This window comes from Miscanthus floridulus, chromosome 5 (assembly GCF_019320115.1).
Source record: "Miscanthus floridulus cultivar M001 chromosome 5, ASM1932011v1, whole genome shotgun sequence".
Taxonomy (NCBI): domain Eukaryota; kingdom Viridiplantae; phylum Streptophyta; class Magnoliopsida; order Poales; family Poaceae; genus Miscanthus; species Miscanthus floridulus.
In genome coordinates this window covers 115,116,754-115,132,933 of record NC_089584.1, presented here as the reverse complement: position 1 = coordinate 115,132,933, position 16,180 = coordinate 115,116,754, and the positions used below count along the sequence as shown (strand labels likewise).

General features: G+C 51.6%; 4 protein-coding genes across 5 annotated transcripts; 2 read left to right on the top strand and 2 right to left on the bottom strand.

The window, feature by feature from the left end:
• Nucleotides 1-278: 278 nt before the first annotated feature.
• Nucleotides 279-1,117, top strand: LOC136453169 (uncharacterized). The gene has a single exon (XM_066453746.1). It carries the CDS (start codon nucleotides 374-376, stop codon nucleotides 989-991), a length of 618 nt encoding a protein of 205 aa, XP_066309843.1. The 5' UTR covers nucleotides 279-373; the 3' UTR covers nucleotides 992-1,117.
• Nucleotides 1,118-9,295: 8,178 nt separating this feature from the next.
• LOC136453168 (uncharacterized) lies at nucleotides 9,296-10,186 on the bottom strand. Its single transcript, XM_066453745.1, has one exon. It carries the CDS (start codon nucleotides 10,041-10,043, stop codon nucleotides 9,504-9,506), a length of 540 nt encoding a protein of 179 aa, XP_066309842.1. The 5' UTR covers nucleotides 10,044-10,186; the 3' UTR covers nucleotides 9,296-9,503.
• A 284-nt stretch (nucleotides 10,187-10,470) lies between these two features.
• On the bottom strand, nucleotides 10,471-10,830 carry LOC136455168 (uncharacterized). Its single transcript, XM_066455305.1, has one exon. It carries the CDS (start codon nucleotides 10,828-10,830, stop codon nucleotides 10,471-10,473), a length of 360 nt encoding a protein of 119 aa, XP_066311402.1.
• A 3,057-nt stretch (nucleotides 10,831-13,887) lies between these two features.
• On the top strand, nucleotides 13,888-15,525 carry LOC136453167 (uncharacterized). 2 transcript variants are annotated; one of them, XR_010758959.1, is made up of 2 exons: nucleotides 13,888-14,795; nucleotides 14,929-15,525. XR_010758959.1 is itself a non-coding variant. In XM_066453744.1 (2 exons), exons 1-2 carry the CDS (start codon nucleotides 14,774-14,776, stop codon nucleotides 15,412-15,414), a joined length of 504 nt encoding a protein of 167 aa, XP_066309841.1. In that variant the 5' UTR covers nucleotides 13,888-14,773; the 3' UTR covers nucleotides 15,415-15,525. The 2 variants fall into 2 exon arrangements, 1 of the variants encoding a protein (XP_066309841.1); XM_066453744.1 differs by having other exon boundaries at nucleotides 13,888-14,791.
• The last annotated feature ends 655 nt before the right edge of the window (nucleotides 15,526-16,180 follow it).

Below are 16,180 nucleotides of genomic sequence, written 5' to 3'. Positions count from 1 at the left end.
TTTAATGAAGAATATATTTGAATAAAAGAAGTTTTTGTCCAGATTTATTTGACTGGGTTTTATTCAAAATCCTGTAACTTAGTAGGAGGCACGAACAAAGAGTCAATGATATCATGTACTATCTGATAATGTAATACACCAAATCACCAATGACCTGCCCATCCAAGGAAACAGCTGATATAGTTGTGTAGACAGAATTGCAGGCTCGCTGGCCAACCGCCCAAGACTCAAAGCTTTCAGATACGATGAAGTGAAGTCAACCGAACAGCCCACCGACACAGCATGGCTTGGAGACAATATACGACCACACGGCCCCTGATGTGCTCTCCACCATTTCGTGAAGCCCATTCCATGTGTTTTCCTTCTCCTTCTCATGGACGCACAACTAGAGACCTCCGGCAAGCTCACTCTCCCTGGTGCCATGAACCAACAAGATGCTTCTTCCTTCAAGAGAGAAGGATTCCGCTCCGGTTCACCGTTCACCGACCTCTCGAGCAACGCGTCGTCGATCAATTACCGGAAGGCGCGGCAGGACAAGATCGGCGGGGACGGCTTCTGGTGCGGCGTCCTGTGCATGCACCTGCCGGGCTTGTCCAGGAGGCGGCCGATGCATATGCAGCAGCAGCAGTCCATGAGCCTGAGCGAGGCGGACACCCGTGCGAGCACGGCCGGGCCAGCCGGCGACCGTTTGAGCACGGTGTCAAAGGCGGCCTCCATGGAGAGGTTCAAGTACAGCTCGTCGTCCTCGGGCACCATGTTCGAGCGCACGGACGCGGGCGAGGAGGAAGAGGAGGTGTCGGCGTACTTCGACCTGCCGCTGGAGCTGCTGAGGATCAGCAGCGTCGACACGGAGTCGCCGGTCACGGCGGCGTTCGTCTTCGACGGCAACCGTGGCCGGAGCGCCAAGAAGATCGTGCCTGAAATCCCGGACCTCGATTTTAGCTTCCCTGCGCCGCCGGTTTTCTCGAATCCTTCGTCGCCAAGATCTTGAAACTACCAGAGAGGAGGTGATCAATATCCCACAAAACTGAGACTACTACTGAGCGCGGATCATGCAACAGCTTTTACGCTATATATGCGCTGTGCTTTTGGTGTTCGTATACATGTCGTCGTCATCTTTTTCTTGCTGTGTATGTGATGTGCACGTTGTAGGCTAACAACGAGGTTGCAATTGTCATGGGTCTGGTGATTAGTTCAATTTAAGCACCTCTTTGTTCAAGCACGCTGTGCATCTGAGATGCTCATAGGCTAACGAGGTTGCAATTGCCATGGGTCTTGTGATTAGCTCAGCTTATGCAATTCTATGTTCAAACAAAGAAACCACCATCAGTTTAGTGTCTACAGAAGCACAATGCAGGATGCAATAGCATTTGCTATAACACGTCTCTTCCCATTGTTCGTTTTTAGTAGGTGAACAATTAGCCCCCACTTCGCTTCGCTGGAAAAAAAAAAGCCAAAACACTGTTCCGGCTGATTTGATGTGAGAGAAAAACACTGTCCCGGCTGAAAAAATAAGCTGAAAAGTATGGATTATAAGACAAGCGAACAGGGCCTAGGATTAGAAAGGTCTTTGGAGGCGTAATTTAATCAGTGATTTCTCTTACAATATATCAATTGCTATGAAACAATGTTATGTGTTAAGAGTGCATAACGGAACCAGCCTAGGTCGTAATGGAGGTTGTGCTTGATTTTAGCATTTACTTAAAAAATTTGCAAGATTTTTGGAGGTATAGTTTTTTTGTATTGAATAAAAAAAATTAAAAAGCAAAGTGTCTTTTTGTTCTCCCTATAGAAACAATTTTCATGAAAAAATATTTTTCTTCTGCAAAAATAAAACCGTTTTCCTAGTGCATTCTTTGGAAATTGTTCCACCAGCAGCCGGCATCATATTATCTTTTAAATTCATCATATATACAGTATATTGTAATTTTTCCATATAAAAGTGTAAAGGCGATTATCTACTCGATCAGGACCCGAGTGAAAATCCTCTCTCTCACACAAATTAGTGTTTTGCTTTCTTTTTCTTCTTTCCAAATAGCATGCATGTAAGGGAGTAAATCTAATATTCGGGTGAAAATCTTTTCTCCCACATCCTAATTTTAGTTATTGTCACTCTGTCAGTTTATGTTGGATTTATATTCAACCTGTATAAGTTATGGTGATTATTTTGTTGTATCTATAATTAGGGGCCATTTGTTTGGACTCCTGCATTCTCGGCTCCGGCTCCTTGGTCCGTGTTACTCCCTGTACAGTCCTGTAGCGACCAAGAAAAAAGCTCCGACACCGGCACAGCCCAGAGGGGAGCCAGAAGAGCTGCCGCAGGGAGGCTTCTCCTGGATCTGCTACAGTTGCACTATAGTAGCGGAGCTGGAGCCCCCGCGAGCCGCACCAAACACAGCCTTAGGATTGCGGTAATGCTCAGGGTCGGACATCCATCCAATGGAACGCCGCTTCACGGGCCTGTGTGCGCTACCAGCCCATTATGCCTGCCTCCTCCTTTGTATGTCTCCTTCATCTCTCTCAAAAATATATTCCCACTTGCTTGCCTATCTCACGCTTCACAGCGACGTGCGGCTGTCAACCCGCACCACTCCGCATTCGCAACAGCGGCCATCTCCCCCCGCGTGCCCTCATCTTGTGCTGCTCGCTCCTCACTCCTGCCCGTCGTGCACCCCAGACGCGCCTCTCGCTCTTTGCTCCTGCAGTCCCACCCACCGCGTGCCCATCGGCCCGCCTCTACTGGTGCTGGTGGTGTCGTCGCGCACCTCAAGTCAGTATCCACTGATCCAAGGGCACCCACAAGCGCAACCCATGCTGATGGTGCTCGCGCGCTGCCGGTCGGCGTCACCTTCCACTCTTAGGCCGGAATTAACCGGCCCTGGCCTCTCCCTCCCCCTATGTTGCAAATGTATATTTTAAGTGTTTTCAGATGTTATTATAGGTATGTTGTAAGTGTTTGGTATGGATGTTACAAAAGTAGATCAGAATGTTGCATATGTTGCAAGTGTTTCATAGGCATGTTGGAAGCGTTTGTTCAACATGTTTCAGTTCTTTCAGTCTTACGTTGCAATAAGTGTTTTCACGTTGTAAGTTGCAAATGTTTTTATTTGGATGTTGCATATGTTTCACATACATGTTGCAAGTGTATGTTCTAAATATTTCATCTGCTTCAGACGTATGTTGCATTGAAGTTGTCGGGGTTACAACCCCGGGGGGTTTCAAGGCACTGATTAGTTAGCAGGCCATGCAGCCCGCAACGAAGCAGCTAGAGTAAAGGCCCAAACGACCGAGGCCTAGCAAAAGCCGAGCAGAGCAGGCCAGGCGCCAAGGCCATGGGTGATCACGACCCCTTCTCCCAGCAATAGCCGTGTGATGCTCAAGTGCGCGACCTCTCCCCTGTCACGACCCCCTAGGAGGGACAAGGAGAGGTCGAGCCCTGCTTCTTGACGTGCCTGCCCTAACGAAGGCAAGAACACCACATCAACCCCTAAGGACCGATGTGACGACAGTCCCCTCGGTCCGGTCGGGCACCGTCCCACTGCCACGTCGCACGGTGGTGACCACGGGTATGATCCCCACCGTCCAAATACGGACTGGTAGGATGCGTGTACAATCCCACCCACTACAGGATGAGATCCATGATAAGGGTCTTGACCTGAAGATCTCCCTGGCTGGCGAAGAGCCCTGACCCCAACGATCGTGGTCGTGGCCCTCAGCCCCACGAAGTGACTAGGCGAACAACAACCCGAGGCTACCTACTACGGGTACGACGTCCCGAGGAACTTGGAGACGACGACGAAGACCATGACGGATGCCGCGTTGCATAGGACAGCTGACGAACCATCACCATGGCTTCAGTGCTGCCACGGTTGGCACAGTAGCACCACATCAGATCTTGCTGTGATGTGGCCACAAGACCATGACGACAGCCACGCCCGGAAAAGCCTCAGAAGACGACGTAGCTTGCAAGCCAAGTTAGCTAGGACCCCCCTCAGGCTCTTGACCCTTAGGTCGGGGAACCTTCTCTTTGTAACGAGCCCTGGCCCCAAACTCTATATAAGGGCGGTCAGGGCTCCCATCTTGGGGGATCTTCATATTCTTCATCCTCTACCATTCCATCCATAGCAGTAGGGCTCCTAGAGCTTCTCTTCGGGCTGCCCATCGTCTAGCATAGGTTCTACCACTTCTTTCACCATTCTTGCGCCCCATTGTAAGAACTTTAGAGCATTCAAACGAGGAACATGCACTCGATCTTCTCTGAGACTAGATGTAGGGCTTCGGCCTGAACTAGTATAAATCCTCGTGTCTATTGGATGCTACCATCGTCTTCTTAGACCAGCACGACAATCGTATAAATTTACTAGTTCGTTTTATGAAACACCGACACAAGTGTTTCATGTTGTAAATGTTTCGTGTTTTAGAGGTATATTTAGAGAGTCATGGGGGGCACGGCCCGGGCGCCAGGGGAAGGGGCACGGCGAGCCGGAGGTCGACGGATGAGGTGCGCGACGCGCCTAGGGTCTTGTGGACGAGGCGTGCTTGTGCTCATCCTGGCTCCCGGGTCCCGCCCACGCGAAGGAGCGGCAGGCGTGGCGAGGCGAGGCGGACAGGGGCGGTGTACGCATGCAAGGCAAGACGAGGCGAACGGGGACAAATGCGCGCGTGCAGCAGTGAACGGTGCAGTGGTAGGCGTGGCCGAGCGGGGTGGCGGCCGAAGCTGAGGTCGTGCGATGGTGTTTTCTGATGAGACGATTTGCTAGGCCGTTCAGTGGGAGTTTGCCCAGAATACCATCCGACGGAATCCATTCCCATCCGATGTCCGGGCGTCAGCAATTCCATTAGGATTGGACTAAAAACTCAAGGGTGCAGAAATATTCTTATTACAACACCTTTAATCTAGATGACCCTGATTTTTTTTCTTTTAACATGGTCACAAAATTCGGAGTGTAGAAGAGGAGTTTTTTTTTTAATCCGGGCATAATATAACAAAACGGTAAAAAAAACATTTCTCCCCGTAAAAATAGGGAATAGTATCCCAACAAGAAACTGTTTGTTTTTTGCGTTACAAGACCAAACCTTTTGTTGTCGTTGAGCACGTACTGTAAAATCTCAGGGCCTGTTCGACAGAACTGAAAAATACTGTTCCGGCTGATTGTTGTGAGAGGAAAATACTGTTCTGGCAGTACGTGAACCGTACCCCGCTGAGTGGCCCAGCCAGCCCCAGCCAGCCGAACACGCCTCCAACCTCTCTACCACGCGGCATTGCCGTCGATGCTCCTATGTCGCTCAACGAGCCATTCCCTCCGGAGACCACCGGTCCTCCGCCACCAAAACGCCCAAACGCGGGCACCGGCGACGATGACGGCATCGATGGAGTCGGATGCACCGCCCTGTGCTCGTACTTCCCGCGATTCACAAGGAAGCCGCGCCCGGTGAAACTCAGGAAAAGCACGCGCAAGGCGGAGGTGCCGATTCCTTGCCGTGTCACCTCATGGTAGCCGTGGTCACCGTCCCATGCCGCCGCGGCCGGGTCGTTGACGTCGGATGACGATGATGGGTCGGGTTCATTCAAGCACTGGGGTCGACTCGATCTCAAAGCCGATCTCAGTCATCCCGGGTGACGCCACGGGACTCGTCCTCCTCCTCGTTCTCCTTCCCGTCGTCGCCGGCGTCTTCGTCTTCGTTTATGAGCACTCCAAAGCTAGGGCAGGGGTAGTTGAGCAGAGGATGCAGGGTAGCAGACATTGTTTTATTGCTTAGCAAACGTGAGATCCAGCGGTGCCTGTAAATTTTACGCGTTCGATTTATGTATCATTTGTGCGGTTGTTTACGGGTCGTCCTACAATGAATCGTGATTCGTGTCCCGAAGAGAAACTTGTAGGTCTCCAACGTACTCCAACTCTTCCTGAAAAACCCCAGCAAATCGGATCTCGCTTGGTTTTCCTAGCCTGCCTATGTACGTGCCATGCAAGCTTGTTCCTTTATCAGGTGGAAAAATTGCGCACGCGGCTAGCGCGGAGCATGATGCCGTCGCCGGAGAATCCTTCGCCATGGCAGGAGGCCCAGATGGACGTCCTCGGCATCGTGGTCCACCATGTCAACTCGCTCCCGCCTCCCGGACACCGCCCGCATCGGCGCCGTCTGCCGCGCGTGGCGCCGCGCGGTGGCGAACCTGCACCCGCCGCTGCCGCCGCAGATCCCGTGGCTGCTGCTGCCAGACTTCAAACTGTGCAGCTTGTCCTCCGACGGTGCCACGGCCGCCGGCCACCGCCTCCCTCAGCCCGACGCCGGCGGGGTGGTTCCGATCTGCATGGGGTCAACCTACGACGGACGGGTTATCTTGCTCAAGGAAGAGAGCTGCTTCTTGCTGAACCCTCTCTCCGGGGCCACGAACCGGCTCCAGATCTCCGCCTCGCCGGTCCGAGCAAATGGTTCCCCGGAGCCGGAACCTTCGTCAATGCAGCGTCGAATCTAATCAAGCCATCGCCGCCCCGCAAGGTAGTAATGTCCTGTCCACCTGACTCCGGCTCGGCATGCATCATGTCCGGCACCTCAGGTCTCGGGCTGTCCTGTGGATTCGAGCCGCTGCTGGAAGAGCTAGCACGTCCGTATCATGCGACACCGGCGACGCACCATGCGACGCTCTTCCTCTGCCGGCCGGGCGATGCCATGTGGTCCGTGACCACTAGCCCCAGCATGTGGTCGAAAAGCGACATCGTCTTCCACAACGGCAAGCTCTACCTATTCAGCAGGAATACGTTTCCTCACATCTGCGCCTGCGACGTCGGGGAAGATGACGACGGCACGCTCAAGGTCACACGCGCCGAAATGCTTCCCGGACCACGGCTACGCGGGGCCGGAGCTGGAGCCATAGCGTCCGGCAGCAGCAAGTTCTTCTACCTGGTGGAGTCGCGCGGGAAGCTTCTGCTGGTCCAGAGGGACTTCAGGGAGCGCAGGACGCATGCGGTCGCGGTCTTCGCCATGGACGAGAGCAGGGGCCGGCCGGAGTGGGCGAGGATTGAGAGCCTGGACGGCGAGATCGTCTTCCTGAGCGCCAATAGTTCCATGTCCGTCCCGTCGTCCTGGTACCGCGGCGCGCGAGGCGACCGCATCTATTTCAGCCAGGAGATGTACATGACCCTCGACGGGTGCACTCGCCGCAGGGACTGCCCTTATCAGCACTACAAGGTGTTCGACATGAGGACGCGCACGGCTGAGACGCTTTGCATGGGGACAGCTCCCGATCACGAGGCCTGATGCACCGGCCCGACACGCCAATGCAAACTAGTAGGTGGTTCGCTTCGTCTGCATCTGCAATTCTTTGGGTGAGGACCGTGGAGGTATGATTTCAATCTACTACTATGAATGTGAGGCAAAGTTTCTCCAACTAGTTAATTTCTGAATCAGGTATCTGTAGCGTGATTTGTATACCGCTCTGCGTTCTGTTATTCTTTGCCCGTGCGACACGATGCAATTATGACTAATAAGATTACATATATATCAACGATAATACTCTCCTCACGCTTCCGCCCGGACGCAGTGCTTCCCAGTCCACGCCGCTTGCTCTCGCTCGTCGCACGCCCTACCGGCTCCCGCTCATTGCGCCCCCCGCCCGCGATGCTCGCTTCCAACACACTCGCCCGCCGTGGGCACCGCATCCGTCTGTCACGAACTTTCTCCAGCGCAGGGGCACCACCCTGGCGGGCACCGCACCTCGTCCGCCACGGCCTTTCTCCAACACAGGGGTGTCGCACCGCACCCGTCCGCCGCGGCCTTCTTCAGCTGTCCAACGCAGGGGACGCTCGCCACAAGCACTGCACCCGCCGACCCGCTGCATCCCCACCACTCCGCGTAGGCGTCGATCTCCGCACCTGGCATTGAGCTCTGCGTGACGAGCCTCCGTTCGTCCAAGCAACAAGTAGGTGTTGTACTGAAAATGCATGTTACAAACATATGTTTTAAGTATTTTAGATGTTTTAGAGGTATGTTGCAAATATTTTATATCGATGTTGCAAAAGTAGATCGGGTTGTTGCACATGTTGCGATGACTATACATGTATATTTCAAGTGTAAGTTCCAAATGTTTCATCTATTTTAGATGCATGTTGTAAGTTTTTATTTGGATGTTGCATATATATATCTATAGATAGGGAGAGACTATTCAGTAGCCGGCTACAAAATAAGTTATTTTGTAGCCACCTCCATTTACGATAATTTTATATACTAATTTATGATAATGTCAATACATATTTACGATAGTTAGGTTACTATAACACAGAGGATATTTACCATAACGTTATAATAAACCACTTAGTAAGGAGTTACTATAATCTCATAAATTAACATAGTAATTATCGTAACTAAAAGTGGCTACAGAATAAGTTATTTTTATAGCCAACTACAAAATAGTATATATATATATATATATATATATATATATATATATATATATATATATATATATATATATATATATATATATATATATATAACATGAATATGTATTTACGATACTCGTGTTACTACAACTCACAGTGATATTTATTATAATGCTATAGTAAATCACTTAGTAAGGAGTTACTATAGTCTCGTAAATTAGCATAGTAACTATCGTAACTCAAAGTAGCCACATAGTAAGCTATTCTATGGCCAGCTGCAAAACAGTAGTTCTATATATATATGCGAGTGTTTTATGTGTTTTTCATACATATGTTGTAAGTATTTTATCTTGATGTTTATATTTGTTTGCAATGGTTACATATGTGTTTTTAAGTTTTTTTTTTGTGTTTTGCAAGTGTTTCATACGTATGTTATAAGTGTTTCAGCCGTTTCGAATATTTATTGTGAGTGTTTCATCTAAAAATTGTAAAAGTAATTTGGATGTTGCACATATTATAATGATACCTACGTACCACAGCCGCCTGCTGCAGCTGCTAAGGCGCTGCCATGGTCACCATGCGGGCGCCTGACGTCAGCAGAGCATTCACGGCGTGGCATCTACAGGCGGGGGCAGGTTGTTATGACCCACGTGGGCTCCTACGTGCGGACGCGGTAGTCAGGTGAAAAGCAAGCACGATGATAGAGCGGTACACAGCGTAGGGTCCGTACGGTGGGACGTGCGAAAACATGTGGCGTGAATTTCTTTTGCGTGCGGCGCGGCCTGCCCGCGAAAGACCGAAAGCGTCCGATATTTGGAACGGCGCAAACGTCCATACGCCAGTAACGCCCATATATAAACGACAAAATTACCGAGCATTTGAAGCGGACACAGGAAATACACGGATAAATGGACTAATCATGCGTGCAGCGTCAAGCAGCCGTCACACGATGCTGTCACGACAGGCAGCCGCCACCCGCTGCATTGCACGCTGGCACCATCACCGATTCACCCTGCGGCGCGTCACTGGATGGCATGTTCGCTTATTCGTATACCATCGTGCGCTATAAATTAAAATAGTATTTTTTTCTCACACCAAATTAGCCAGCAACGAATAATCCACCGTTTACGATGAAACGAACGGGCTGGGTTCGCTGCTGCCGTCGACGCCGGGTGCCAGGCACGACGCCATCTTCTTCAAAGCGCCCCTTCCCTGGCCATCGTCGAACACGAACGTGGCCGTGACCGGCGTCGTCGCCTCGCTGTCAGCGGCGACGACGCCAAATCGTTCGCCGGCCCTTATCAGCTCCACGGGCAGGTCGAAGCACGGCGACGGGCAGTACCCATGGATCGCCGCCTGGGCTGGCGCCTGATCCCCTTCCTCCGCGACGAAGTCGAAGACGATGTTGCTGCGGGAGCAGAGCGACGTGCACTCAGACTTCTCCAGCGACGCGGCACGGCTCGGCGCGTACGGGGCCTCTTGCTGCTCGGCAGGCTGGTCCGGTGCCGGTGCCGGTGCCTTGTCTGCTGTCGGCGGGCTCGTGCTGGTGCTGATCGCCTCCTCCGGCTTCTTCTTGGAGAGGCCCGGCAGGTAGAGGCACATGAGCAGCGCGCTGCAGGTGAAGCCCTCTCGGCCGGACTCGGCGTCGGGCGCCGCTCCGGACATGGCGCTGAGTGCTTGCCGCTTTGATCCGAGATAGGAATGCCAGCACCTTGATGCATGGGCGCGGGGGGAAGCGGTCTATATGCGGTAGTCGTGGCGGTGGTGGAGGACCATGCCGCTGGGCGGCGAGTGGGTGGGGGCATAGACGCATAGTGTGCTTCATGTCTTTCCCACTCGAGAGTCGTTGGGAGTTGGCATCCAATAGATAACTGCATTGCATTTAGCCTGGATTTGGATGGTTGACTCGATTTGGGTGTACATGCTGCTTTCAGCAACTTGCAGATTTCACCAGTCATACCGCTTCTGAAGTCTGAACTAGTACTACTAACATTTCTGGTCCAGTGAAACCATTGTGCATTGCCTTCTCATTCAAAAATTCACTTTTACAAATTGCATAAATTCCAACGCCACTCACCAACATTTGGTAATCTCAGTTCTTCTCTACAATTAGTTTAGCTCTTGCATGCCCCGCCTCAATCCAATACTGCTCGCCTACCCCAAAGTGCGCCATCAAGAGCCAAACGACCGTGAGCAGCTCGCCGCCGGCGCTCAGCTGCTTGGCGGGGAAGTTGCTCCGGCACTTGTTCGCGGCGTAGCAGAGCATCTCCACCCACACCACGCGGATGACGCGCCACCGCTTGTGCGGCTGCAGCTCCAGCAGCGACTTGGCCAGCCGGCACGCGTCGAACAGCACGGACTTGCTCCGGTCGCCCTTCACGTCCCTCGGCGCGATCTCGGCGTTCACGTCGAGCACCATCCTCGCCGCGGCCCTCGTGTCCGGGCGCGCCATCTCTGCCCGCTGGAAGAAGTTCTTGGCCTCCGCGCGAAACCCATCGAAAGAGGACATGGAACAGTGCCTCTGAAAACGACCGGTGCACTGACGATATCGGTATGCTTCTGCTAGCCTGGTACATGGGCGCTTGCATGCACAGTCCCCCGGCCCCCGGGGCAGTCATGTTCATGTATGCATGCATGATCCTCTCCATATTCCTGGCAAGTGGTCAAGGAACCACTGGGTGGGCTTTAAAGTTTAAATCATACAATACAAGCAGCATGAATGAATCTCTCGGCTCTGTTCGCTTCTTTTATAATCTGTACTTTTCAGCTTATTTTTTCAACCGGAATAGTGTTTTTCTCTCACAACAAATCAGTCGGAACAGTGTTTCGGCTTATTTTTTTCAGCGAAGCGAACGAGGCCGTAGTTTAATCTGTAGGGATTCGTCAACGGTCCGGACCTTGCCATCGGGGGCGATGGCACCTGCATTCAGGTCGGATCAGGTTCATGCAACCAATGAGAAGACACAGGGAGCTAGGGCCGGCCGCCCATTGCTACGATGGATTCATGGATATGTCGTTCTGTTCGTTTGGGCTTGTTTGGCTTATAAGCCGTACATTTTTAGCCAACGAATAATATTTTTCTCTCACACCAAATCAGCCAATGATACTTTCAGCCATGGCTTATTAGCCAAACAAAACCAAGCGAACAGGGCGTATGATATTATTATACATGTACACGGTACACAGCAGCTTCCATTCCATCAGATGCCTGCCCTTATTGTGGTAGTGGTAGGGCAAAGCAGCACATGGAGACCCTGCCGTCCCATAAGGTTCATGTCCATGCATTGCATGCACCCCCTGTTCCATTGGATTTGCACACCCGAGATCGATCGATCGACCAACGGTGCCGCTGCAGATCACACACATCGCGCATTAACGTTTTCTGCTTTTTTTTCTAACAGCGACAGCACCTGTGCTGGCTGACTGCCGAGAACATGGCCTTGTTTATCCGGTTGCCGTTGGAGGTGCCAATTCAGAGAACCGAATCGGGCTGCCACAGTAACATATCCTATTGCCAGAACTCAACGGATCGGCAGCAACCGGAGATCGGACAGCACGAAGAACCAGAACCGCATGCATGCCTGCACCGCATCCGCGAAAAGAACTTTGTTGCAACCACCAGATTTGGCGCATCGCTCCAGTTCACCCGCGGCCAAGCCCAAAACCACCGCAATAATACAACAGCCCGTACGATATCCCCGGGCGCGACACGACATAAGAGCCGTGGATGCGGTAGCCGACGACGGCGACACGGGCTTTATCCGGCGGAACCCACGCATGTGCGCGTCGTATCATGACAAGCACAGCGATCCCCCGCGATCAGTCGCTCGCCAACCTACACTACACGCGCGGAAGTAAACTAGTGCAAAGCGGATTCCGGGCCGATGCGTCGGTTGCCGGCCGTAGCCGTGCCGTGTCTCTCCCGGTCCCAATGCGAACACGAGATTGATATTATTTTGTGGCGAGTGATTGTTAACGTGATTTATAATCTAGGTTGAATTTACGTGAGTTGAGTTGTGCGACATGTCTCTTGGCTTGTGGTGTGCAGGTGTGGAGCTCGGAGGCGGTGATCGATGGTAAGGTGAAGGTCAAGTAGGGACGTGCCGTGCCGATGAACCAAGAGTGGTGAAGGATGGACGTGAGACTTAGACTGAGAGACCAGAGGCCGGGGTGACCAGCCGTGGTGGCTGACATCTGGGACATCAACAAGCGCAAGTGTACATAGGAGTGACCGAGTCAAGACGGCGGACATGCGAGTCGAGCGGGGCTCAGGAGGACTTGGCGGCCGGCCAGACGAGGACGGCGATGACACGTGTCGAGTGACGGGAGGACGAGTATGGAGTACGCTACTCGCGGGCGGTTTGGTGGTTTAGGCCTCAAAACCATCGATGGCCGGTTTTATGGGTTTTGGCATCAAAACCCGGGCGGAGGTTCCGAGGAGGAACGGACGCCACGTGGCGACATCGAGGAGTTCGCGTCGAGGCGAAGCTATCTCATGAAGGACGCGGTGGCCGTCGGATGAAGGTTACCTTGGGTTGGACCATAGTGTCCTCGGGTTAAATAGTGTGACTCAAAAATATCTAAGGGCAAAACTAGGATTGTGTAATAGTCCTGTTAAATAGGATGAGGGAGTTCCCATCTCCCTTACCTCTTTCATTTTGCTTCATCCTTCTCTAGGTTTTCTCCTTCCCTTAGGTTTTCTTGTGAGAGAGGTCCACAAATTGGATAATTTGTGTAAGAACCAAAGCTTGCAGTGGGAATGGAGGCCCTAACCTACTTGTGTCCTCTGGAATTCGATTTGTGAGTTATTTTTGTGAATCGCGTTTGTGTTCTTTGTGTTCTTCCTTTTCCCCCTTCTCTTGTGTGGTTCGATTCGTCGTTTTGAGACCGTTTTGATTCGTTCCTTTTACACTGAGATAAACTAGGACGTGAGTTGAGCCTTTCCACCGAGGGATTTCATCTAATTCCTCACGAGTTCATAGATTGGGGCGAATCAAGCTCTAGGGTTGAGAAACCGGTGTTTTTCGTGCTCATCCAATTTCCCGTTGATTGGCTTTAAATTGGGCGATGATCTCCTAGAGCTAGCTCACCTATTGCTGTGTGACCATGTGGTTAAAATTTGGTGGCAATTGGTTTTGATTTGGTCGCAAATCGGGATTTTCCTTGCTCCAGGAGTTTTCGTACGACTCTGTTCGTGCTGATTTCGCGACTCGCGGACAGTCCGCCGTTATTGTTCATGTCGCGAGCAGAAGGTCTTTCTTTTTATCGTGTTTTGCTGCTCTGAACGCCGGACAGTCCGGGCCTACCCGCAGACAGTCCGGGAATCAACCACGGACAGTCCGCCATTCTTCGTTCTGCGTAGGTCAGAACTGTTTCTCATCGTTCAGTTTTCGGGAGTTGAACACCGGACAGTGTGGCCCTCAACCCCAGACAGTCCGGGACCTGACCCGCGGACAGTCCAGGCTCCCTACGGCAGACAGTCTGGCCCTGTGCAGATTGTGTTGTTTTTCTCTCATTCTTTCGAGCACTTGTTTCCGTCTGTTCTCGGTTGATCCGTTGTACCTCTTGTTCATCGCCAAAGGTACCCAGCCACCCGTTGGCTTGTGATCATACTATTCTCTAGTGCCTTTGTTCTTGGGTCATGATTTTGAGACAACAGTTTTAAGTTTCAAAAGAAATTTGAGGCTCATATTCATCTCACCCTTGTCGCCGTTTTTGGTCCTTTCACCCACCCAGTTGTTTAGGAGTAGCGCGTAATGCCCCTCAGCTTGCACGCCTCGCCTCGCCACGGCGCTCAATGATTTGTCCCCATCATAACTGCTGTCATTGAGACCAGTTGCAACGGCAACGGCAACGACAACGGCAACAGCACGGGAAACTAGATTTTAGACGAGTTGCAATGCACAACGGCGAGTAGTCAGTCCATTAATACAGGACACTGCTTCCATTATGCGACGGGAACCGTGCATTAACGCGCGATGATGATCGTGCATGCATTATGATCGAGTAGCTCGATGGAAACGGACTGGAAAGAGCACGGGAGCGCAGGGGACGGAGGGAATGAGCACAAGATTCCTTGCTAGCTCGAAAGAGGGGGCGGGGACAGAAGCGGATCTAGCACCGAGACGGGTTGGGCTTGAGCCCCTACTACTGCTGCTAGGACCATGGAGCTCCTCCTAAGCCTCTCCTATAAATTTGCATCTATTCAAGCTTGGAACGAGAGACTATCGATAAAAGATTATGAGATAAACCCCTCCTAACTTATTTTCCAGATCCACCACTGGGCGGGGAGAACGTGGTGGGCAGGAGCCGGCGGGCCTGTCCTGCCTCGCCGGCCGCCGGCCGCCATCCCTTTCTTCTCCCCCACTCTACGCAGCCAGGCATGTGCCACGGCTATGGCTGCCTCATGTAGTGTAGGTACTTATGTCAGTCGGTAGCTGTCACCAACTAAACTAATCTATCATCAGCATGTGTATATACGGAGTACATGGCATGCTGAAGAATATCTAATTAATCTGATGGTGTTGTTCGATGATCCGTTGCATTGCAGGTGCGGAGGGACTTCGGGTCGCTGGACAAGTACGTGTGGGCGTTCGTGAACAACAAGCCGCTGTCGCCGAGCTACAAGTACAGCCGGAAGATCCCCGTGACGACGTCCAAGTCGGAGTCCATCAGCAAGGACATGGTCCGGCGCGGCTTCCGCTTCGTCGGCCCCACTGTCATCCACTCCTTCATGCAGGCGGTCGGGCTCACCAACGACCACCTCGTCTCGTGCCCGCGGCACCGCGTATGCTCCTCCTCCGCCGCCGCCACCGCCGGCGCAGCCGCCCGCGACCCCGCGTTAACTGATTCTGCTGACCACCGAGCGAAACACAAGGGAGAAGAAACTTATCTAAGGAGTAAGGACAACCAACCAAGAGGAGAAAAGAGAAAAGAGAGAGAACAGCCTCTAGTAGCAGCTCGTCCTGTTCGCTTACTTTTTCCATCAATAAATATTATTTTTCTCTTCCAACAAATCAGGCAACAGTACTTTTAGTCATGACTTATCAACCAGGGCAACTAGTATACAAAACGGAGTGCTGGTTTGCAAGTGTGTATGATGATCGAGTGTGTGCCCTCTAGTAGCAGCTCGTCCTGTTTGCTTACTTTTTCCACCAATAAATATTATTTTTCTCTTCCAACAAATCAAGCAACAGTACTTTCAGCCATGACTTATCAACCAGGGCAACTAGTATACAAAACGGAGTGTTGGTTTGCAAGTGTGTATGATGATCGAGTGTGTGCTTGTGTAGATTAATTGCCGCCCCCTAATGAGCTTGCTTGCTGTGATTTGCATGCCCCCATTGCCTTAAGTACCACGTGACGTGAGTACCACCACTAGAGCACCTGAGATGCGGTGCAGTCCGACTGTGTTTAGTTCGTGAATTTTAGGAATTTGGTTACTGCAGTACTTTCATTTTTATTTGGTAATTAGTGTTCAATCATGGACTAATTAGGTTCAAAATGTTCGTCTCGCAATTTCCAACCAAACTGTGTAATTAGTTTTTTTTCGTCTACATTTAATGTTCTATACACATATCGCAAGATTCGATGTGATGATTACTTAGTACTTTTTGAGAAACTTTTTAGAAAATAAACAAGCACTCATTGTTCGTGAAGCGGTAGGTGCGTGCTAGCGAGCTTTGCCGCTGCACGCCTTTGGCCTGTGTGTGCGCTCCCCTCTCTGCAAGCTAGCCATATAGGGATGGATGAGGAGAGGAGACGATGATGATAATTAGGGAGAAGACCGGCCGTGTGGGCTA